General features: G+C 49.1%; 1 protein-coding gene across 1 annotated transcript; it reads right to left on the bottom strand.

The window, feature by feature from the left end:
* Positions 1 to 4,466: 4,466 nt before the first annotated feature.
* On the bottom strand, positions 4,467 to 24,483 carry LOC117310242 (cytokine receptor-like factor 2). The gene is made up of 8 exons (XM_033849348.1): positions 24,430 to 24,483; positions 24,272 to 24,333; positions 14,306 to 14,469; positions 13,255 to 13,388; positions 11,196 to 11,358; positions 10,311 to 10,416; positions 7,919 to 8,003; positions 4,467 to 5,627 (listed from the first exon to the last, which is right to left on the bottom strand). Exons 1-8 carry the CDS (start codon positions 24,481 to 24,483, stop codon positions 5,361 to 5,363), a joined length of 1,035 nt encoding a protein of 344 aa, XP_033705239.1. The 3' UTR covers positions 4,467 to 5,360.
* Positions 24,484 to 24,988: the final 505 nt, after the last annotated feature.

The raw sequence follows: 24,988 nt of genomic DNA, 5'->3' as shown, positions 1-24,988 counted from the left end.
GAAGCCAGCGTGGAAACCCACAGGAGAGCACACTCCTCTCTGCCGGACCAGGAGGCCCCGAAACCCCAGCCAGGGAGCTTTGTCACCTGCCCTGTGCGAAGGAGCAAAAAAGGAAGACGCGTGGGGTCTCCCCAGATGAACCCCCAAAACTGTACCTACTCAGAACTGCATAGGACACGCTAGTTTTTAAAACTGAACGATAGTTGATTTACAATGTGTTAGGTTCAGGGGTGCAGCATAGTGATTCAGTGACATTTTTTCCAGATTCTTTTCCATTACACATGATTACAAGATATGAGCATAGTTCGCTGTGCTCTACAGTAGGACCTTGTTGTGTGTCTATTTTAAATAGAGTAGTCGCTATCTGTTATTCCCAAACTCCTAATTTATCCCTTCCCCCCTTCCCCCTTTGGCAAGCCTAAATTTGTTCTCTATGTCTGTGGGTGGGTCTACTTCTGTTCTTTAAAAAAATGATACAAAATGACACACTGTTGTATTCCTGCCCTCCTGGGAAAGGCAATGCATGGGATACATTTGTGCGGCAGAGAAGGAAACGTCTCACAGTTTGCTCAGAGTGTGGGCGGAGGTTCCCCGTGCCCTGGAAGTGGAGGATGGAGGTACCATTCTCTGAGACTCCCCCAGAGAAAGCACTTGTTTCTGTGCTCACAGCGCTTCTCACACCAGGGGGGTGTGTCTTCCTCACGGAGAGCTTCTCCGATTCATTGTGGACAGCAGGCGGTGTCCCAGCATCCTTGGTGACCCTGAGTTCCCCGGTGTTAGCGCAGACCCCTCAGGGTAAGGGACAGCCCCACCAGACTGGCCACACTTCAGCCAAATGTTAGGGACCCACGTGGTAAGTTATGAGGTGTTGGTTCCCCTGGCAACCAGCCCCCATCCTGAAGGCCTCCAGGGGCCCCTGTTGGGTTGAAAAGGACTTACTATGAATAACAAAAGAAGTGCTTCTCCCACCCCCCACCCCCCCATCCCTCAGGACATCCCGAGGGTTTTAGGAGCTCTGTGACTGGAACCAAGGCAAAGAACATATATTTCTTATCTTTTTCTTCCAGGCGTTTCACACACCTCTCACCCCCTGCCTCTGGCAACCATCAATCTGTTCTCTGTATCTGTGAACTTGTTGGGGTTTTTTTTGTTTGTTTTAGGTTACACACGTAAGTGATAACATAGAGTATTTGTCTCTCTCTGTCTGACTTAATTCCCTGAGCATCGTATGCTCTCCAAGTGCATCCATGTTGCTGCAAATGGCATTATTTCCTTCTTTTTGTAGCTAATATTCCATTATTTATACATATATATATAGAGAGAGAGAGAGAGATGATATAGATAGATATAGATGATAAATGATAGATAGATGTTAGATAGGTAGGTAGACAGATGATAGATACAGATGATAAATGATAGGTAGATAGATGATAGGTAGGTAGATAGATGATAGACGATAGATGATAGATGATAGTATAGATAGATATAGATGATAAAAGATAGGTAGGTAGATGATAGACGATAGATGATAGTACAGATAGATACAGATGATAAAAGATAGGTAGGTAGATAGATGATATAGATGGTAAATAAAAGATAGGTAGACAGATGATAGATAGATAGACAGATAGATAGATGGGTAGATATCACATTCTCTTTACCCCTTCCTCTGTCAATGGACACTTAGGCTGTTTATGTATCTCGGCTATTGTAAATAGAGCTGCTATAAACATGGAGATGCAGACATCTCTTCGAGATCCTGACTATTTATTCTTTACGTAAAAGCCCAGAAGAGTGGACTTGCTGGATGGACTGTCCAATATATTTCATATTTTATCACCACGTAACATCATTTTCTAGATTCTTTCCGTCATTACTGCCCAAGCCCCGCTTATCCCACCTCGACTGTTAAAGCCACACTGTCATCCAGTGGAAACTGGCATTCTTTCATCCAAATCCAAGGTTGTTTTCCAATCAGCAAAATCAAGAGGGGAAAATGTCAACAGGGATAGCAGAACATTCGAAGGTAAGAGAAAAGAAGGTTTTTAAAAAATACCCACCACCTCGTGTACATATAATATGTTGATCTTGGTACGAGCCTTTCCAGCTCCCAAGCCTGCGCTGGAGCATCTCAGGGCCTTTCTGGAAAAGGGATTCCTGGGTGACTGGACAGATAAGACTTCTTGAATGTGGAGACAAGAGAAGTGGGGTTTTCCTCTGGTTTTCCAGTGGTTGCAATGAAATCCCACCCAGACCTTGGTGCTGAGCTGTACCGTCCCCTCTTAGGAGACCAGGCAGCGTCTAGCCTGAAGGGCCTGGCTGTCTGTCCCTCTCAAGGCTCCACTGCTTGCCCAGAGGGAGGAGGGAAGCATATTGGCCTGAATTCTTGCCATATCAGGTAGACAGAGAGGCTTTCCTGGGCCAGTGGGGTCAGGCCAAGGATGAGGGCAGGTAGGTGGGCCACAGGCTGACCTGGTTAGATAGTTCCAGCCTGCATTGTGTCTCCCCCCAGATTCCTATGTTGAAGCCCTAAACCCCAGGACTTCAGAATTGGCTGTATTCAGAGATAAGGTCTTTAAAGAAGTGATGAAGGGAAAATGAGGTCACTAGGGTGGGTCCTGATCCCATAGCACTGGTGTCCTTATAAGAAGAGGAGATAAGGGCACTGACACACACAGAGGGATGACCACGTGGAGACGCAGGGAGAAGACGGCCGTCTGCACGCCCAGGAGAGAGGCCTCAGGAGGAACCAGCCCTGCCCACGCCTGGATCTCACATTCTAGCCTCCAGGACTGGGAGAGGCAAATGCCTGTTGTCTAAGCCCAGCCCCCCGCCCAGTCTGGGTTACTTGTCACAGCAGCCCTAGCTGATGATGCAACATCTGTCCACCTCAGGGATGATTCTGGAACCAACTTGTTTCCTGAGTCACAAATAAAATCCACATGGAGGCAACTCTCAGGAAAATCGAATGCTTACCCCACTGATGGGACTAGATTCTGGAAACCTCCACGCACTTCCCCCAGAAAAGCCTGGTCTGAAGCAGAGGGCCTCGTGCCCACCTGGGACGTATAGGCAGGGGATTCCACATGACCACACATCTCGGCTCTGTGACCCCAGGGGAGGGTCATCTGTGGCCTCAGGTCCCCGGGAGACGGAGGGCTGCTTCCCTGGTCAGTGCCGGCCCCTTGCTCCCGAGAAGGGGGCTTCAGCGTCCAAGCAGCACAGACTAGCCCTCCTCTGTCTTCCAGGATTCAGTGGGCAACTTGCTGTACACCTTCCTCAGAGTGTGGTGCACACACCGGCCATGTCATCTCCCCTCCAGCCACTCCTGGGGAGGCTTGTAGAAGCACAGCTGCTCTGACTGCAGAGGCACCTGCTGAATCAGAACCTCTGGGCAGGGGGACACAAGCCTTCCGGGGGGCTCCAGTGTGTGAGACCCCCTCTTTTCACCCCAGTGAGTGAGGAGAAGAGAAACACTGCATGATTCCCAACTCGAGGACTCTGGTGCAAAGAAACATGGACCAGGACACGAAAGATTCAATGGTGGGGACACAATTAAAGCCCCAGGGTGGGGCTTCCCTGGTGGTGCAGTGGTTGGGAATCCGCCTGCCAATGCAGGGGACACAGGTTCGAGCCCTGATCTTGGAAGATCCCACATGCCGTGGAGCAACTAAGCCCGTGCGCCACAACTACTGAGGCTGTGCTCTAGAGCCCGCGGGCCACAACTACCAAGCCCATGTGCCACACCTACTGAAGCCAGTGCGCCTAGAGCCCGTGCTCTGCAACAAACGAAGCCACCGCAATGAGAAGCCCGCGCACCACAATGAAGAGTAGCCCCCGCTCGCCGCAACTAGAGAAAGCCTGCGCGCAGCAACAAAGACCCAACGCAGCCAAACATAAATAAATTAATTAATTACTTTAAAAAAATAAATAAAAGCCTCCGACAGCCCAGAAACAAGGTCCCAGGTCCAGGCGTGCAGCCCACCATGAAATCTTCCTCGGGGAAAGGTGACTTCTGGGGTTCCTGCTCTCCCACTTCCAACCCTGCACCACAGCTCTGACCCAGGAATGACCTTCCCAAACGGGAACAATCACATAAGGCCCACCTCCCAGCTTCCAGGGAAGAGAGTGGCCTTACTGCAGCTGGAAACCTGGCCCCAAATTGCAACACCTGCATCCTACAGAGAGGAGACAATTAGCAATGTTGTCTTGAGAATGGGAACAGGTTGCTGAGCTCAGAAACAGGGTGAGAGTCCTTCTATGCTTGCAAACCGTTAGCGGGCTGCCTGGCTTGGTGTTTGTTCACGAATAAAAGTGTTTTCTTTCCATTTCTATCTTTGTGGAGGAATTTTCTGGGGTGGGGAGAGATTTTGTTAAATTATAAATCCCCAACACCACACACACACACACACACACACACACTCACACACACACACACACACACACACACACACACAGACTCCAGGTATATCTGATCAAGTTTATTTACTGCACCCTGCAGAGAGAGACAAGATAAACTCAGTGCCAGCCGGAAAAAAAAAACAAAGAAAAAAACAACTAGATCTCAATAATCTAGAAATCTAGACACATCCTGTACGTGAAGCTTGAGGGCATCAAACTAACATTGTCCACTATCTCCACACATATCAGCAAGATGTTTACATCTCACCGTAGTTCTCATGCCAACACTTTTTTTTCTTTTTATTTCAATATAAAAAAAAATAATAATAATGCACACTCAGCGGGGAATGTCTCAAATGCTCATGCAGGGTTCTTACATTCAAATGTCTCTTAGGAGTGATGTCCTGAGTGTGGACTCAGGAATTAAAGCAGTCTGCTTAATAAAATGCCTCAATGCATGCAAAGAGGGTTTTTCCCTTTCGGATCAAGAGCTGGGTGGCTGGTTGTTGCTGGTAACGCAGAATTCCTTTTGTACCTGGGGGCGCCGTGCCTCACCTGCTGGGTACAGGTGCCGCGTAGCGAAAGATCTGAGGAGCCACTCAGGTGCGAGCAGTAATGGCGAAAGGGCAGGACTGGGTGGGCACGTGCGAAGGAAGGTGGGCTCAGGCCGCGGGCTGTCCTTCCTTAGGATTTAAGTGAACCGTGACAACGTGCCAGGTGACAGCAAGAACAAGCCCAACCAACGGTCTGCCGCCTATAGGGAATCCGCCTTCAAGCCCTTGGATATCGACATGCATGGGATGCATTGGTTGGATGGGTGGGATGTTGGGTGACCCCAGACACCAGCATCCTCGGTTCTGGGGAGTTCCCTTCACAGCGGTGTTTAGCCCCTGAGATGCTGTCCTGGGTCCTACGATGTCAACGTAGATTTTGATGCTGGCTTTTGAGTCTGCACCCCCTCAGAACATCACGTATGAATTGTCACTCATCACAAACGTAACATCCCCGAGAGAGACCACCTCGCCGCCCTGGGGGGGCTGGCGAGGGAGCTGGCCGGGCTCCCCGGTGGCCTCTTCCTCCGCTGTCTGCCGGTACACAGGGCTCGTCACCACTGTCTTGGGCATCTCGGCCAGCTGGACCACCACGGCCTCTTCCGGGAGAGACTCCCACTCCCCGTCTTCCATCTTATTCACATGAGCCACGTTCTGCGTGTCCTTGATCCACTCCTGCCAGGATGAAACACTGACTCAGGCTCCGTGCGGCAAACCCCTCCCCTCGGGGCCCGTGCATCGCCGGGACCCTGGCAGCCTCCCTCCGGAGGTGATGCCACCCCCAGCAGAACAAAAAAGCTCTCATGTTTAGTATCTTGGCATGGAGCTTGTGGTTTCAGACCAGCCTTTTTTTTTTTTTTTTTTTTTTTTTTTTTTTTTTTTTGCGGTACGCGGGCCTCTCACTGCTGCGGCCTCTCCCGTTGCGGAGCACAGGCTCCGGACGCGCAGGCTCAGCGGCCGTGGCTCACGGGCCCAGCCGCTCCGCGGCACGTGGGATCTTCCCGGACCGGGGCACGGACCCGTGTCCCCTCCATCGGCAGGCGGACTCTCAACCACTGCGCCACCAGGGAAGCCCCAGACCTGCCTTTTGTCATCAGCCTCAAAGCGGCTGGCCTGTGGTCACTCCTCACACACGAGGACCGCCTGAGGGGCTTTTCCGGAACCCAAAACAGGCAACACAGATTCCTCCCCGCGCCCCCACCCCGCAGGTATGTTCTCTGAGATGGGAGTGACTTTTCAGAAGGAGGGTTGTCACTCAGCAGGTCCAGGGGGCCCAGATGCTAAATCCTAACAGGTGCCCTGGGATTTCCTGATGCTGGCTGGGAGCACATCTGGAATACGGTGCTCCAGGGGACTGTATTCCACCGGGTGACTCCTCTGTTCCCTATAACATCTCCCTTCCCCGGCCCAGCCTCCCCCATCTCCTTCTTCTAGCCCCAAGTATTGAAAAGCTTCAGATTTCCTGTCCTAAACTCTGCTGTAACCCCCTCTCTTCTCCCTTGAAAGGAACTGGGACACCCCTAAATATGCCGCTTTTTCAGCTGCAGGCAATGGAGAATGCACCGCTGCAGAGAGGATTCTCTGCTCTCCGTTTATCCTCCCTAGAAGCAGGGCATAACTGTCCCTTTTGGCAAGGAAATGTACATTTGTAAAAGGTCACCCTGACCCTTCCAACTCCAGAGACAACACTTAGCACCTGGGAGAACTTGAGTCCGCATAAAATCTTACTAAAGAACCCTTATTTCTCATGCATTTCCTAGTCACCTTCTCATATCTTGCCTGCCACCCCCAAGTCCCCAACCCCTTTTCTTTTACTTGGTGTCTCCTCCACACTCTATCACCCTTTGTTTTCACTTGTTTTCATGTGCATACAAAATAAACCTTTTCTCTTCTTAATCTTTTTTTTTTTTTGTCCATTTAATTTGCAGGTATCAGGGACAGAACTTAACAGGATAGAGGCATGTTTTTGTGGGTTTTCTTTCCATTTCTTTCCCTCTCCTACACCTATAAGTAGTTTTAAAATTCACCTTTTTGCTCCTCTGGAAGGTTAAATAGTGCATCCCTTCCAAAATAAAGATATGCCCCAGTGCTAACCCTCAGAACCTGGGAATGGGACTTTATTTGGAAATAGGGTCCTTGCAGATGTGATGAAGTGAAGGGTCTGAGATGAGGTCCTCCTGGAGGAGGGTGGCCCTACATCCAATGACAGGGTCCTTCTAAGGCACAGAAGAGGAGAGACACAGACACAGAGGAGAAGCCCCATGAAGACAGAGGCAGAGACGGGAGGGAGGCAGCCACAAGCTCAGGGACGCCTGGAGCCCCCAGGAGCTGGAAGGGGCAGGAAGGACCCTCCCCTGGAGCCTCTGGAGGGAGCGCGGCCCTGGGACACCTTGACCTCACACGTCTGGTCTCCAGGATGGGGGAGGATGAATGTGTGATGTTTTGAACCCCGCCGTTTGTGGCAGCCGCAGGGAACTGGCATAACTCTGATCCCATGGTCCCGTAAAGTCTACGCCTGGGTGTCCGCTGCTGGCAATCTCCTGGGCACGCGGTGCTGATTCCCTCCGTCTCATTCCTCCCAACTCCTTAAGCATTTGTCATGTGAATGAAACAACAACCGTAAAGTTTGAAAAAGGAAGTGTAGGTTTTGTTGTCAGCTCTGCAGAGGGAACAGATTAAGAACACAACTTCCTGATAAGATCAGAAAGTGATTAGGCTGGAAAATCCCGTAGTGGGGGCCACTGATCTCCGGGGCTGATTTCAAGAGAAGCCACCCTCGGAGGCCCTTGGATCTGCTCTCTCTGACCCAAAGAGAAAAGAACGTGCTGCTGCTTTCAAATGCAAAAGGGCTCCCAGGCATTTAAAGAGGCTGCTGGAATAAAAGCCGGGTTTTACGTGGTGCACAGGGGGGTAGCAGGACGGCACAAAGCAAGCCTGTTTCTCATGCCCAAGGACATGACGCTTACCTGGAAGTTACCTTGGTGAGACTCAAAGAGCCCCGAGAAGGTGAACCTGGGATCCGGCACACTGGGCATGAGAACCTTCTTAACCCTGAAATGGACATGGAGAGTCTGGTCGGACAGGCTGGCGCCCCTGAGCAGGGCTGTGGACGTCCAGGCGGACAGACCCCACCCACCGCCCCGCCATGAGGGGCCCGGGATGGCTGCAGACTTTGACCCCAGAGGCTGCACACGTTGGCGGAACTGCGTCCCCAATTTCAAAACATGTGCCCCGCTCCTACCCTCGCAGGTACCCTGCTCCCAGCATCCACGAGAAGCCCTCACCAGGAATGTGATGTTAGGGGCGTGGAGCCCGTCTCTGCCAAGGAGCAATTCTTATTACCCAGGAATCACTAATTCTGTTGACACTGTGGACTGAATTGTGTCCCCACCTCCCCAAATTCATAACTTGAAACCCTAACCCCTCAATCTGACCGTATCTGGAGGCTGTACTTCTTAGGAGGTAATTAAGGTGAAATGAGGTCATAGACATGGGGTATGAATGTGAACAGGATACACCACCCCAAAATATGCCACTTGGGGATATTGTGTATTTGGAGGTGAAGGCACTTGAGAAACAGCAGAGGTAGGAGAAGCCCTCTGCCCTCCCCCACCCACCTAAAAGCAGACCACAAATTTCCCTCTTTACAAAAAAAAAAAAAATTCCATTTGTAAAGGTGCCCCCCCCCTTTACCTGGAAATGGACGAGTCACACCACTGAGAGGCACCAAGATGCTTCCACACAGACAACGTTTATCTGCCTGTAGTTTCCCCCACACATTTCTTAGTCACCCTCCCACTAGTTACCCACATCCAAACTCCCTTTTCATTTGTCTTCCTTTTCCACTTCTCCACAAATTATCACCTTTTGTTAAAATGGTACAGAAGCCCCCAAATTAACTGCCTTGTTAGGTGTTCACTTCCTTTCTACGAATCTCCACGCGCTTAAAAACATTACATCAGTAAAGAAACATGCATTTTCTTACGTTACTCTGTCTTTGGTCAGTTTAATTCGCAGGCCCCCAGATACAGAACCTAAGAGGTTTTCATCTAATAAGATGCTAACCCTATGTGACTGGTGTCCTTAAAAGAAGAGGAGATTAGTACACAGATGCACACAGAGGGACGACCGTGTGAGGACACAGGGAGGAGAGGGCCGTCTACACACCCAGGAGAGAAGCCTCAGGAGGAGCCAGCCCTGCTCGCACCTGGACCTCAGATTCAAGCCTCCAGTACTGGGAGAAATAAACGTCTGTTGTTTGAGCCCCCCCACCCCAGTCTGGGGTGCTTTGTTATGGCAACCCCAGGAAAAGAATACAGTTGATTTCACCTCTCGTCGTGAACAGGGACTTCCTTGAAGACAGGACAAGTGTTAGTTTTTTCCAAGAAGTGTACCCCTCAGATTCCCTCAGGGATGATTTCAGTTTTGTATTAAAAACATCAGACATGTCACCTGTCAACACGCTTATCTGATTGCTTCATCTACTCCCTTGCAGAGAACCATATTGCAGGCATCTGTCTGAGCTGGTCAAAGAGAGAAGAGCAGACTGAAGAAAAAATGGGGCGATTTGCAAGAATCAAGAGAAGCTGTATCCAACCATGACGGGACGTCCTTGAACTTGTCTAACTTAGCCTAGCTCAGACCCAGCCTGAGTTGTCCAGAATGGCGGTCCACGTTTCTCTATGCATCACTCCAGTCGTTGCTATGGAAACCTCATCCTAAGAAACAAAGATGGCACCCAAGGCCCTGGGCATCAGTGCCTTCAAACATCATCAAGAAGTAAAAGGCCCGGGCACAAGTACGTTTAAAGAAAGATGGAAATAGCGGTTGTTAAATTATCGCACGGAAGGTTAATGGGGAGAAATATTTAATATCATATTTTTGAAATGCTTTCTATGGTCTCAAAGAATATTGTTTTGCTGTATCTGTAAGTGGATTTACAAACCAGACAAGCTTTCTTCTTGTCCAGTTCTTCTCACCTCACTCACCAAATTGTCTCATTTAATAAATCTCAATAAAAATTAAAAGTGTTTTAAGTACCTGTCATTGTAACATGACAGGAGGACACAGCTCAGTGGGGCGTGTGTTTGAAGCAAGGTAACGCTCTCATAGGAATGACCATTCTTATATCCTACCGTCTCCCAGAGAATATTTGTCAATGAATTCTGCAGATATCTCACCTTTGGCATTATTTCCCTCTCAATTTTCTTGTCATATACCACTGGCAAAGTGTGTACTATAGAGAAAGTGATATTCAGCTAAATAATCATATCAGACAATTCTTTTTTCCCCCCCAGTTCAGGGACATATTGGAACCAAAGCCCATGTGTCCGAGGATTCTGTCAGGGTCATCCTCACCTCCGTAGTTTCCATAAAGGCAGAAGGAGAAGGGAGGCCATCAGGAAGGTGGCCATGCCGGCAATTAAAATAAAATTTGGGAAAAGCCTCCTTTCCTGGCACAAATCTAAAGCAAAACAGAATGAGGGCTGTAAGTTATCAAGATAATTTCAACATAATACTAGATCACACTCCAAACCCTGCCACCCACATTGTTTTTTCCTTTATAAATGTCAGGGTCAGCAAATCTTGATTTTGGTGTGAAATGTCCTGGAAAGAGAGATGGTGGCACTGGACAGGCAAACATCAGGAAGGAGGGAGAGTAGATTTAACTCACTGCCAGGGCTATTTGAGGATATCAGGGCTTTCTTTGGTCTATCCATATCTATCATCTATCTATCTATCTATCATCTATCTACCTATCTGTCTATCATCTATCTATCTATCATCTATCATCTATCTATTTACCTACCTGCCTATCTACTTATCTATCTACGATATATATCTGTCTACTTACCTATCCATCTATCTAGCTATCTATCACCTATCATCCATCTATGTCTATCTATCTATATATGTCATCTATCTATCATCTATTTATATCTGTCATCTATCTATCATCATCTATCATCTATCAATCTATCCATCTATCACCTATTTATCTATAGATCTCTCTATGCATCTGTATCTATATCCATGGAACCACATTCATAAATGACACATTATTCTTGCTATGAAATAAAAATGAAAATTAGTCCAATAATGATGGAATCTAGAAGAGGAATTCTTCCACCGTGACCTCTGGAGCAGGACTTGGGGTCATCCGTGTTTTCAGGTGCCCCATTCCACCCTCCCCCCAACGTAGGGTGCCGGACCATGTTGTGCAGCGATGCTGTGTGACATTACCTGTTAGCTTGCCCCTCTGCTGGCGTATCACCTCTGACCAGTCACTTGGGTATGTGTCAGAGCCGTAGCTGGACTCCAGCGTTTTCACTCTGGCCCGAAAGAAATAACACTTCTCATCATCCAAACTGTCGAGCGTGACATTGCAGGTTTTTGCCTCCTTGGACTAGAGGGAAAAACAGACACGATGACCCATGATTGACCCAGACTTTTTCATCTTCTACCAGGGATTCACACAAGATTCCTCCTTGCAGGATTTCCCTCTCTTGTTTCACTTCCTCTCTCTGCCCAGATATTTATCCTCCAAACGGCAGCAAAAACAAATGTGGCCGCACCTCTACACCTCCCTCCAAAAAGGAAAAAAAATTCGTTATGACAAACATGATGACAGACGCTTTTGAAGAATTACTAAGTTCTTTCTTTTAAAAAAAAAAGTAATTTTTTAAAATAGAAGTATAGTTGCTGTACAGTATTATATGTTACGGGTGTACAATATAGTGGTTCACAATTTTTAAGGGTTAGACTTCATTTACAGTTATTATAAAATATTGGCTATATTTCCCAAGTAACTTTTTTTATGAATATAAAAGTAATGTATGCTGTGGCTTCCCTGGTGGCACAGTGGTTAAGAATCCGCCTGCCAATGCAGGGGACATGGGTTCGAGCCCTGGTCTGGGAAGATCCCACATGCCACGGAGCAACTAAGCCCGTGCGCCACAACTACTGAGCCTGCGCTCTAGAGCCCGCAAGCCACAACTACTGAAACCCGTGCGCCTAGAGCCCGTGCTCCGCAACAAGAGAAGCCACCGCAATGAGAAGCCCGTGCACCGCAACAAAGAGTAGCCTCCGCTCGCCGCAACTAGAGAAACCCCGCACGCAGCAACAAAGACCCAACACAGCCCCAAAATAAATTAATTAATTAATTTAAAAAGAAAGAAAAGTAATGCATGCTTACATTTGAGACTTTAGAAAACACACACACACACACACACACACACACACACATACACACACACAAAGGCAAAATAAGACACTTAAAACCCGTCTTTATCCTAGCTCCAAAATACAATCACCGTTAACAAATTGATACCATTTCTCTCCTTCCGGGGGTACGGTATTCATTGAACACAATATTTAATGTACACATTGCTTCTTATCACTAAATATTCTTCAAAATACCTTTTGATGGCTCTTAAATATTTTATTATAAATGCACCATAATTTGTTTGACTATTCTCCTGCTGTGTGCCACATAGGTGGTCCCTAAGTCCATGTATTTATTGTAGATAATGTTTCGATAGACGTCTTCGTGCATAGAGCCTCATCCACATTTTGAATTATTCCCTGAGGATTGATTTCTGCAAAGGGAATTAATTGATCACAACAAGGACGGAGGTCTTAAAGTTTCCTGGTGTTCAACATCGTTAAAAATGATCACATTTTATGATCAGCTATTTAGGAGATCTCCAGTATCCCTCTATTTTTTTTAAATTTTAATTTATTTATATTATTCTTTTTTGGCTGTGTTGGGTCTTCGTTGCTACGCACGGGCTTTCTCTAGTTGCGGTGAGTGGGGGCTACTCTTTGTTGCGGTGGGCGGGCTTCTCATTGCGGTGGCTTCTCTTGTTGAGGAGCACGGGCTCTAGGCACGTGGGCTTCAGTAGATGCAGCACGTGGGCTCAGTAGTTGTGGCTCCCGGGCTTAGTTGCTCCATGGCACGTGGGATCTTCCCTGACCTGGGCTCGATCCCATATTCCCTGCATTGGCAGGCAGATTCTTAACCACTGCGCCACCAGGGAAGCCAAGTATCCCTCTATTTTAATGTGTATTTCTTTGATGAGCAGTGATTCTATTCTACTGATTCCAGCCATTTGTCCGTCTTCTCCCTTTTTGGATGAGTGCCCCCTGCTTCTGTCACATACACCAGGCTCCACAATCACATGACCAAGTCCTTAAAATAAATCTCAATATCTTTGTCTCTGTGTCTCTCCATCTTTCTCCACCGTTCGCATCTTGGGGATACTTACGTACATCCGGCCTGAGAAGACGTCCCTGCCCTCACCTGCCACTCGGCGTCAAAGGTGCTCTTGTGCTGGATTTCATACACGAGATCTTTGTACCACAGGTCAGAGCAAGTCACTGTCACTGCTCCCTGATGCCACTGGAAGCTCAGATCACTCAGGGATCTGGGTTTCACTAAGAAGGAGAAATAGCACAATGACTAACACCTCTACCAAGATAAACATTCCACATCTCTGAAATTACAGTGGTAGCTGGGCTTGGATTCACTTTCCTCTGACTGTTCCAATCCTTCCTCTAATACCTTATGAGATGTGGGGTTTCCTTGTCTTTAGTACATTGACAATAGAACTTTTAGCCAGCTCTCCAAGGACCCTTAGGTGTCTCGTGGAAAGAGCGCTCTGAAATTGCTTGAAAAACTTTTCTGTATCTGTTATGGGATGAATTGTGTCCCACCAGAAAAAGACACTTTGAAGTCCTGGACCCTAGCACCTCAGAATCTTTGGGAAGAGGGTCATTACAGGTGTAATTGTTTAAGATAAGATGAGGTCATCCTGGAGTAGCGTGAGCCCTAATCCAGTATGACTGGCATCCTTATCAGAAGAGAAGAGACACAGACACAGAGGAGAAGCCACGTGAAGACGGATGCAGGGACGGGAGGAGGCGGCCACAAGCCCAGGGACGCCCAAGGTTACGAGCAGCTCCCAAGAACTGGGAGAGGCTTGCAGCAGATTCTCCCTCAGAACTTCCAGCAGGAACCAACCCCACCCACATCTCGACCAACCCCAGAACTGGAAGATAATGTTTACTTTAAGCAACCCAATTTCTGATCATTTTTTATGGCAGCCCGAGGAGACTTATACAATGTCTATGAGGGATTGTTTTCAGGAGGGGGTCCATAGCTCTCATGGGATTCTGAGATGGACCTGTGACATCCCATCCCTCAAAACGGGGGTGGGGGGGGGGGAAAGAAACTCTGCCTCACAGAAATCCAGACCAAAACACGAATCTTTGGAGAGAGGGTTTCACTACCTTTGTATGATGTATCCTAATCCAAAATGGACAGTCAACCCTCAAGGTACTAAAGCACGTACGGTAACTGCTGATCCACAGACTCTTGCTGAGAAGAGGGTGTGTTCCATTCCTGATGGAAAAATACAGAACTTCATCTTTCTCTACTTCCAAGAGGCACCCAGTAGTGTAACCCTGTTGAAGGGTGTACTGGGAGCACGGTCTGCAGGCCTCATTGCTGCTTAACCTGTGATTTAAAAAGAGAAAAATTCAGCTATGTAGCATCTTAAAAATAACAACTTAAGGGCCGTTCCTTTGCTCCATGACTCTGTCACTGACTCAGATTGGGTACCACGTCACTCGCTTCAATGACCCCCTCCCCTTACAAAACTACAGCAAGACCTGTCGAAACAGAAAAGTACCCCTCTCTCAAATGTTTACCCCCCTTGAATGGATCTTGTAGGGCTCGAATTGTGGCCCTCCAAATGGCATGCCTACGTATCGATACCAACCCCGGAACCTGGGAACAGGACCTCATTAGGAAATAGGATCTCTGCAGATGTGATGAAGTGAGGGGTCTGAGATGAGGTCCTCCTGGAGGAGGGTGGCCCTACATCCAATGACAGGGTCCTTCTAAGAGACAGAAGACGAGAGACACAGACACAGAGGAGAAGCCCCGGGAAGACAGAGGCAGACACGGGAGGGACGCGGCCACAAGCCCAGGGACGCCTGGAGCCCCCAGAAGCTGGAAGAGGGGGGAAGGACCCTCCCCTGGAGCCTCAGGAGGGAGCGCGGTCCTGGGACGCCTTGACCTCAGACATCTGGTCTCCAGGATGGGGGAGGATGAATTTTCCTTGTTTTAAGCTGCCCAGTTTTGGGTACTTTGTTGCGGCCGCCCTAGGAAAGTAATTGACCTGCAGAGTAACCCAGCCCTTGACTCAAAGAGGCATTTTTATTTTATATTGGAGTAGAGCTGATTAACAGCGTTGTGATAGCTTCAGGGGCACAGCAAAGTGAATCAGCCATGCATATACATGTATCCAGTCTCCCCTCCCATCCAGGCTGCCACATAACATTGAGCAGACTTCCCTGTATTATACAGTAGGTCCTTGTTGGTTATCCTTTTTTTAAAAATAAAATTTATTTATTTATTTTTGGCTGCATTGGGTCTTTGTTGCTGCGCGCGGGCTTTCTCTAGTTGCGGTGAGCGGGGGCTACTCTTTGTTGCGGTGCGCAGGCTTCTCATTGCGGGGGCTTCTCTTGTTGTGGAGCACGGGCTCTAGGCACGTGGGCTTCAGTAGCTGCGGCTCACGAGCTCAGTAATTGTGGCTCGCGGGCTCTAGAGCGCAGGCTCAGTAGTTGTGGCGCACAGGCTTAGTTGCTCCGGGGCATGTGGGATCTTCCTGGACCAGGGCTCAAACCCGTGTCCCCTGCGTTGGCAGGCGGATTCTTAACCACTGCGCCACCAGGGAAGTCCCTGGTTATCCTTTTCAAATGTAGCAAACTCCCTAACTATCCCTTCCAGGAGACACTTTTAATAGGGATGTCCCAAGATTGGGTAAAAATTTGAGGCTTCCCTGCAATATTAAGAAGAAGCCTATAGGACCGAGTGTGAGACCAGCTTATACTCCATCCTTAAGATCTCAAACCCAAGCAGTGACGAGACGAAGAATTATCTCCTTTATGATTAAAGAAATGGATGCGGGACTTCCCTTGTGGTTAAGAATCTGCCTACCAATGCAGGGGACACGGGTTCGAGCCCTGGTCTGGGAAGATCCCACATGCCCCGGAGCAACTAAGCCTGTGCGCCACAACTACTGAGCCTGCGCTCTAGAGCCCGCGAACCACAACTACTGAAGCCCGCATGCCTAGAGCCCGTGCTCCACAACAAGAGAAGCCACCGCAATGAGAAGCCCGCGCACCGCAACAAAGAGTAGCCCCTGCTCGCTGCAACTAGAGAAAGCCTGTGCGCAGCAAGGAAGACCCAACACAGCCAAAAATAAATTAATTCATTCATTAAAAAAAAGAAAAAAGATATAATCAAATATCTATTTAAAAAAAAGAATCTAGGTGGTTTCGAGCATGAGTCAGTCATCACTGCGTTAGAAGGTCTGGGAGCTGTGGCTGCAGCTGTGGTGAGGCCTGAGAGCTAGAGAGCACACACATGCACACTTGCACCTTCTGATCCTTCACGCGCTCGCGTCCTGGGCCTCCCAGCTGTTGACATCTTAGAAGAGGAAATATTTTAGCCAGGGGCATGGTTTTCCCCTCCTCAGGGCACTTACTTTTGGAGGAATGTCAAATTAGTCCCGGGGTATTCACTTGCGTTCCATGTAACCTTCACAGTTTCGAAATTAAAGTTGATGATTTGAAGCTGCAAAGTTTCTCCTGGGTAAAAAGACACACATAGAGGAGACTTCGAGGCGATGCTGGAAAGAGGTTGATGATTTGAAGCTGCAATGTTTCTCCTGGGTAAAAAGACACAACTAGAGTAGACTTTGAGGGAATGCTGGAAAGAGCTTGAAATTTGTAAAATGATGTCAGCACTCATGTTATAAGAATGATACAGTGCTTTTTAAAAAAATATGATGATATATTTTATTTAACCCTATATATCCAGAATATTATCATTTCAACATGATATTTATATCTATCTATCCATCTATCTATCTACCTCTATCATCTATCTCTATTATCTATCTATGTATCTATCATCAGCATCATCTAGCTATTATTTATCTACTATCTATTTATGTATCTATCATCTATATCGTCTATCTACCTATCTATCATCTATCTTGTCATCATCTATCTGTTACCTATGTCATCTATCTGTAATTATCAACAAGATATTTTATATTCTTACTATGTGTCCAGAGTCTGTTATGTGTTTCATACTTATAATACAAGAGTGATAGAGTGCTTTAAAGGGACAGAGAAAACCAAGATTCTCACAAACAAACCGGTCATGACTTATGTCACTAAGAACTGCAGGATCTATGAAGGTCGGTGAGAAAACTCAATCACTTTGAGAGACAACAGTCGGTGCAAGATTACAGCTGGCTTTCTTCTCTCGTTGGCAAGAGGTAATGATTATCGGTTAGTGTGAAGAGTAAACGGTGAGTGCCGACTGTGTGTCCAGTGGCACCATGTTTTGTGGGCACACAGAGAGGAACTGGACACTGTCCCCCATCCACCAAAGTCACTGTCTTACTCAGAACACCACACGTGACGAGTCGAGGAAAAGCTCAAGGTCAAGTGAGTCCTTCAACGTTTGCTTCAGACGCTACTTAGGCTCCACACCTGTCAGAACGGCCATCATTAAAAAGACCACAAATAATAAATGTTGGCGAGGGTGTGGAGAAAAGGGAGCCCTGGTACACTGTTGGTAGGGATGCAAATTGGTGCAGCCACTGTGGAAAACACTACGGCAGTTTCTCTAAAAGATAAAAACAGAGCTGCCGCAGAATCCAGCGATTCCACTCCTGGGCATTTATCGCAAAAAAACAAAAACTCTAATTTGAAAAGACACATGCGCGCCAATGTTCACAGCAGCACTCTACAATAGCCAAAACATGGAAGCAACTTAAATGTCCATCAACAGAGGAATGGATAAAGAAGATGTGGTGCATGTGTACAATGGAATACCACTCAGCCATCAAAAAGAATGGAATAATGCCATTGGCAGCAACATGGATGGACCTAGAGATGATCAGACTGAGTGAAGTAAGTCAGACAAAGACAAATATCACATGGTATCACTTACATGTGGGATCTAAAATGTGACACAAACTAGTGAAAGTAACAAAACAGAAGCAGACTCACAGATACAAAAACAAACTAGCGGTTACAAGTGGGGAGAGGGAAGGGGGCGAGTGTCAAGACAGGGGTAGAGGATTAAGAGGTACAAACTATTACGTATAAAATAAATAAGCTACAAGGATATATTGTATAACACAGGGGATATAGCCAATATTTCATAATAACTCTACATGGAGTATAATCTTTAAAAAATTGTGAATCCCTATGTTGTATACCTGAAACATATATAATATTATAAATCAACTATATCTCAATTTTAAAACTCATAATATATATTTTTTATAAATTTATTTATTTATTTGTTTTATTTATTTATTTATTGGCTGCGTTGGGTCGTCATAACTGCACGCGGGCTTTCTCTAGTTGTGGCGAGTGGCGGCTACACTTGAAGCCAATACACAGGCTTCTCATTGCGGTGACTTCTCTTGCTGTGGAGCGCGGGCTCTAGGGACACAGGCTTCAGTAGTTGTGGCACACGGGCTTAGTTGCTCCGCGGCATGTGGGATCTTCCTGGACCAGGGCTCGAATCCGTGTCCCCTGCACTGGCAGGTGGGTTCTTAACCACTGCGCCACCAGGGCAGTCCCAAAACTCATTATATATATATATATATATATATATATATATATATATATATATATATATATATTTTTTTTTTTTTTTTTTTTTTGCGGTACGCGGGCCTCTCACTGCTGCGGCCTCTCCCGTTGCAGAGCACAGGCTCCGGACACGCAGGCTCAGCGGCCATGGCTCACGGGCCCAGCCGCTCCGCAGCCTGTGGGATCTTCCCGGACCGGGGCACGAACCCATGTCCCCTGCATCGGCAGGCGGACTCTCAACCACTGCGCCACCAGGGAAGCCCTCATAATATATTAAAAATAAATAAATAAATAAAATGTGTAAGTTTTTTCTTCATCCCTTTGAAATATAGGTAGAGACTTTTCGAAGTTAGTGAGCTTTAGCCAGCTTTGGGACCTAGGCATAACTTTCTCAAGGAAGCCAACTCTTTGAAGAGCAAACATGAACGGTGTGGAGCCCCATTTCTGTGAGGGGCTACGAGTCTGGCTCCAGGTCGTCAAAGCACCTTCAGTCAGAAAGACAGGAGTTAATTTTTCCCTTGGAGAAAAGCCAGTGATCTGACCCAGGTGGTCCCTCCACCTGGAAGGTGAGTTTAGGAAGAATTATGGTTACAAATGGTGCTGGGACGTCCTCCCGTTTGAGAACGCGGGTGCAGTGGCTGGTGTCCACCTTGCTCTAGAAGAGGGTTTGTGTCCTGTCAACCTCTTTCTCAAAAGGCATGTGCATCAGAGCGTAGTCTTGTTCAATGCTTGTTCAGTCATGAAATCGTGTCTCTCTTATCTCTACCTTGGTGGAGAAGAATTCTGGGTTGGCGAGAAATGCCAGTTTTGATTCTATTTCTCCGGTACCATCAGAAACACCTCCATCTCTCCAGAAATTACCGCCAACCTGGGCCATCGGTGGTTAACCATCCTGGTGGCACCATTGCCCCTGAGAGATACCATCTCATTCCTGTGATTTCACTGTTCCCACCTGAATGTCGGCTCCCGAACGGAAAGAGCTCAGGGCCAGCAGGACCCATTGTTGCTTAGAAAGTGTGTGCTGATTTTATGGGATATTATGAACTTATTCGGAAATTTTAAGAGATGAAGGTGTAAATGGCAAAGTGTACCGGGACAGCCCTGGTGACAAAGGTTGTCTGCACCAAGGCAAGGGGGGGGGGTGGGGGGGTGTCTCTGGGTGTCGATTTCCTCATGCTTCTTTTGACGCTGGTTCACAAGCGTTCACGAGGGTTAGGCGCGTTCGGGGCAAAGGCGCATTAGCACTAGCCCCAACAGAAACACCGTAGCCTTATGTGGAAATATGATCTGAATTCCCAATGGAGTCGTGAAGTCTGAATCTGTTGGTTCAAAATGGATCGACGGGGTGGAAATGGCCCCGGAGGGACCTCCCTGCGCAGCTCCGGGACCTCGGGTGGGATGGGGGGAGGCTTTCCTGAGACTGTGCCCAGTGGGACCGCAGGTGTTCACACACCTGTGATGACCTCGGGCAAAAGAAAAGCAGGCAAACCACAAAGGCCTTTCGTAAAGCAAGTTCTGCATTTTCCAGGAAGTTCCTACAAAGGTTCTGAGTGAGCCCCGCTCCACAGAGGGATGAGAAGCGCCTCGGGTGGGACCCTCTGTGCATCCACGACCTTAACCCCTACTTCTGCCCACCGATGTGCTTCAAGTGGGTCAGAATCTAGAACTGGTCTAAAGGGCTCTTTCTTCACTCAAACTCCATGTGCGCAGTGGTGGCAGGTAGAGGGGGGCTGTCAGAAGGAAGCTATGGGTCTCAAGGGATCTGTGGCCCCAGGGAGCTCCGCTCGCAGCCAAATCTCTCCTCCCTCTGCCTTCTGTCGCTGGCAGATGGAGTCGTCGATTCGGCCACGTGAAAACAGAGCACCGGGCATCGCACAGAGCTAGGGAATCATGTGGGTGCCAGCCCTGGGGACACCCCACATCCAGGCTCTCTCACCCTCCTCACTGTGTCCACTTGATACCCAGTTTGCAACCCCAGGGCTGCAGCAAAGAAGGCCCCTAGGGACCCTTCCAAACCAGGTAGGCGAGAGGCCAGCTCGAACGTGGACGGTCAAGCATGGGGTGATGCCTGGGGACAGTTCAGAAGCTACATGTCACGAACGTGCCACCACCTGCTCCCATCCGGGCCTCCCTTGAGCTGGAAAGCAAATCGAAGCTGTCTAGTGCAAGAGGGGACCAGATACCTCCCGTCCGCCCCCTCCTGTTGCTGCCTTTTGACAAAGCTTGTAAGGTGATCATGCAGCCTGGAAACAATTCTCTGGGAAAGCCCCAGGAACCAGGCTCTGAGGACAGAGAGCAAAGGTGACGCTGATCATCGTTCTCAGAAGGCGCGGCCAGCCGTGGGATGGGATTCAAGGGTGACCCGCGGACAACGGGTGACTGGGGAGGCTCTTGTCTTTCTCGGGGGCACTGTGGCGGCATGATCTCACCACGGGAAGGGAAATATTAATTCAAACAAAAGCCTTTCACCTCTTTGGAGGCAGACAGAACAGCAAAGCAGCCCAGATTCTCAGTTCTGCAGACAAGAGCTCTTCTATTGATTCTTTTCCATTCAGACCTAATCCTGAGCTCAGTCAAGAGTGGGTCCTGGGGCTTCCCTGGTGGCGCAGTGGTTGAGATTCCGCCTGCCGATGCAGGGGACACGGGTTCGAGCCCTGGTCTGGGAGGATCCCACATGCCGCGGAGCAACTGGGCCCGTGAGCCACAACTACTGAGCCTGTGCTCCGCAACAAGAGAGGCCGCGATAGTGAGAGGCCCACGCACCGCGATGAAGAGTGGCCCCCGCTTGCCGCAACTAGAGAAAGCCCTCGCACAGAAACGAAGACCCAACATAGCCATAAATAAATTAATTAATTAATTTTAAAAAATAATTTAAAAAAAAAAAGAGTGGGTCCTTTGCAACAGGCAAATGGAGCTTTGCCCGAAACTCAGGAACCTGTGTAAGCCCTTGTCACTTTGACAAAGAAAACACTGCAGTTGCAAAAGACACCATAAAAAGAAGAGAGCAGAGATGTTCAAAGAAAGGGCATTTCAGGCAGACAAATGGCTACGTTCGCCAGCGTTGACTTACTCAGCTCCGTTTCTTCTGAAGCCATCAGATGTCCCAGCAGGAAGAGAGCTGAGGCTGCCCAGGGCAGAAGGATACGCCTCATGCTTGAAGGAGGAGAAAGCAGTGAGCAGAAGGTCAGCGCCTCAGCTCATCGTACAGAGGTCACCCCGTCTTTAAAATGTGGAAAAGAAACTCGGGAAATGACTACAGGAAACAGCCATGCTTTATTTTAAAAGATGACTCTTGTCAAAAAAAAAAAAAGTACAGGATCATTTTTTCAGCCCCGCCGAGCACTTTTGCAGCCCCGCCGGATACATCTCACTTGAAACGGTATCAGATATGATCTACACCCAGGATTCTCACCCTCTGCTGGGTTGTGAGAATCCTGCGTTTGGAGGTCGAGGTCCAAGCGCGGTCCTGCAGCCCTCGTCTTGCTGAGGCTTCCTGGCTGCTCACCCAGAAGCAGGGACGCTTGGTCCCCCTCCCAATGGCCTCAAGCCAAGCAGGGGACAGCATGGTATCCATAAAGGACAAAGTTTGGGGACGTGCAGAATCCCAAGGAGAATCGTTTCCCAGATGTTACCAGGGAGATTTGTAGGTGGGCTTTTTCCCACAGAAGCAAGCCTGGATTGATCCCCAGTGGCCAGTTTATGGCCCCCGTGTCTGAGTCCAAATGTGCCCCGGGAGTGGGTGACTCTAACGCAACACAACGCCCACCATGACAACCGTGCTTGTGAAATCATGTCAAAACTACGAAGCCGCTTCACAGATATGCACTGACAGAATCTGTGGGCAGCGGGAGATGGGCAGAGGAAACGCCAACTGCTCCGTTGTAGCGTTAAGAACTCAGTTCCCCAGAAGCAGACAGCGGCCGATTGGCGTCCGTGGCGTACTGCAGGGCAGGCTGAGACTCGGGTCTTCCTGGCGCCAGATCAGGGTGCTTCCACCGCGGGCATCCTTCTGGAGGCCAGAGGTCCAACACTGCTGTCCCTGGGCTGAAATCCAGGTGTGGGCAGGGCTGGCTCCTTCCGGAGGCTCCGGGGAGAATCCGTCTTCTTGCCTTTCCAGCTTCGAGAGGCGCCCACCTTCCTCAGCTCATGTCCCCACGAGACACCAACCTCTGCTTCTCTGACTCTGAAACTTCTGCTTCCTTCTTGCAAGTAAGGGCCCTTGTGCCCACCTGGATAACTCAGGACACTCTTTCCGTTTCCAGATTCTTTTTTTTGGCCGTGCCGTGGCGGCTTGCAGGATCTTAGTTCCCTGACCAGGGATTGAACCCACACCCCCTGCAGTGAAAGCACAGAGTCTTAACCACTGGACCACCGGGGAAGTCCCCATCTCCAGATTCTTAATCACATCTGCAAAAGGTCTTTTTTTTTTTTTTTGGCGGTACGCGGGCCTCTCACTGTTGTGGCCTCTCCTGTCACGGAGCACAGGCTCCGGACGCTCAGGCTCAGCGGCCACGGCTCACGGGCCCAGCCGCTCCGCGGCATGTGGGATCTTCCCGGACCCGGGCACGAACCCGTGTCCCCTGCATCGGCAGGCGGACTCTCAACCACTGCGCCACCAGGGAAGCCCTGCAAAAGGTCTTTTGTCCTGTCCGGTGACATATTTGCAGTTGCCAGGAATTAGGACGTGGACATCTTTGGGGACATTAGTCTGTCTACTACCCAGGGATTACGACGTGGACACCTTAGCGTGATAGATGATAGATTGACAGACACAGACATGCATATATACTCATGTACATTGATGACAGATTGATGATAGATAAGTAGATAGATGATAGTGAGATAGATGGTAGGTAGATGATAGATAGATAGATAGATAGATGATAGATGATAGATAATTGATAGAAAGCCTCTCATGTTAGGTCACGGTTTCTCAGCCTCAGCACTCCTGACATCGGGGCTGGGTGACGCTCTGATGTGGGGCATCCTGGGCCCTGTGGGGTGCACAGCAGCTTCCCTGGTCTCCACACACCAGGTGCCAGGAGCTCCCCTCCCCCCATCCCCCCCCCAGCCAGGACAGCCAAAGGGCTCCAGGCATCCCCAAGCTTCCCTTTGGTGGGGGGGCCCCTTATCCCTTCATCTCCCCCCACTGCTCCCTCCTTCCCGCCATCCAGGGCAGCTAGAGCTTCTAGTTCTTTTCCAGAGCAGACCTTGCCCTGAAGGAACTGTTCATTTCAGAAATTTTACCTACAAAAGGAAATACTCAGGCAGACCACACGGGGAGAAAAGGCCTGGGAGGCCACTCTGAGGTCGGAGAAGAAAGCCAAGCCTCACCGTGGTGCTTCTGCAGTAGGGATGGGGATCCTGTGAGATTAGGATTTTATGGGAACAGAGATGAGTGGTCCCCGAAGATGGGTTCTCACAGCTCCCCGGGTCAATGACGTGAAAGAGCGTTTGCCCTTCGGGAGGACCCAAGAGGCACAAAGAGAGGCTCGGAAGCCGCGGTGCTCTCTCGCACTCCCTGGAAAACTGTGACAGGCTGTCCCCCCATGTTTTACGGCTCTGAGACGCTGGACCGCTCCGAGAAGGGTGACCCGGTGGGAAAAGCATGATGGCCGGGGTTGTGCTACCTCGGTGAACTGCGCGGGAAGGTTTTGCGTTCTCTGGTCCTGCCCTTCACGGGCGCATAAACCTGGGCGGGGCGGGGGGGGGGGGGCGGGGGGGGGGAGAAAATGGGCAGGCGAGCCGTCCCCTCCCTTCTGGATTCCAGAATGGAAACAAACTGCACGTGAATCTCGGGGGCCACGGCCATGTCTCGTGGAGATGACACATCAAACCGCATGCCGTCTCCTTCCCACTGTCCGCCCTCTGCGCTCAAAGCCACAAACGGGTACTGTGCCGTGCGCTCTTCTCCGTATCAGAGGTGCAGGGTGAGTCAGCAGCGAGAAAAGCAAAGAGGAGGGAGGTTATTAAGACGTGGGTGTGAATGGAGCTGGAAACGTCAGTGTTTCTGTGCTTTCTTCTGTTCTGCCCACTCCCCCTGCGTGTGGGAACGGTTTGGGTGACCTGTGGCTGTAGCCCCAAACACCCCAAAGCTCAGAGGCGCCCATGAACAGCAGCTTGTCGTGTCTCCCGATTCACAGACTGGTTGGGACTCAGATGCTCAGGAGCTTCAGTGTCGGCTGGATCCATCGTCAGCGGGAGGACTGATTGAGTGGGAATATTCTAGAAGCTTTGCTCACACACCTGGCCTCTGGACTGAGTAGTAGCTGACAGCCTGACTGGTCCCTTCCCTGACCGGAAGACTTGACTGCATGGAACGTTCCACAAGGTCCGGTCACTTCCGC

This window comes from Tursiops truncatus, chromosome X, assembly GCF_011762595.2.
Source record: "Tursiops truncatus isolate mTurTru1 chromosome X, mTurTru1.mat.Y, whole genome shotgun sequence".
NCBI classification, from domain to species: Eukaryota; Metazoa; Chordata; class Mammalia; order Artiodactyla; family Delphinidae; genus Tursiops; species Tursiops truncatus.
This window is presented reverse-complemented; position numbering and strand designations above follow the sequence as displayed.

Excerpts from the sequence above, each read along its gene's own strand:
- LOC117310242 (XM_033849348.1), bottom strand. The coding sequence starts at position 24,483 with ATGCGGTTTGATGTGTCATCTCCACGAGACATGGCCGTGGCCCCCGAG. Across the intron at positions 11,359-13,254 it reads CCTTTGACGCCGAGTGGCAG|TCCAAGGAGGCAAAAACCTG; the intron begins GTGAGGGCAGGG and ends TTTTCCCTCTAG. Across the intron at positions 8,004-10,310 it reads CCTTTATGGAAACTACGGAG|GGTTAAGAAGGTTCTCATGC; the intron begins GTGAGGATGACC and ends TGTCCATTTCAG.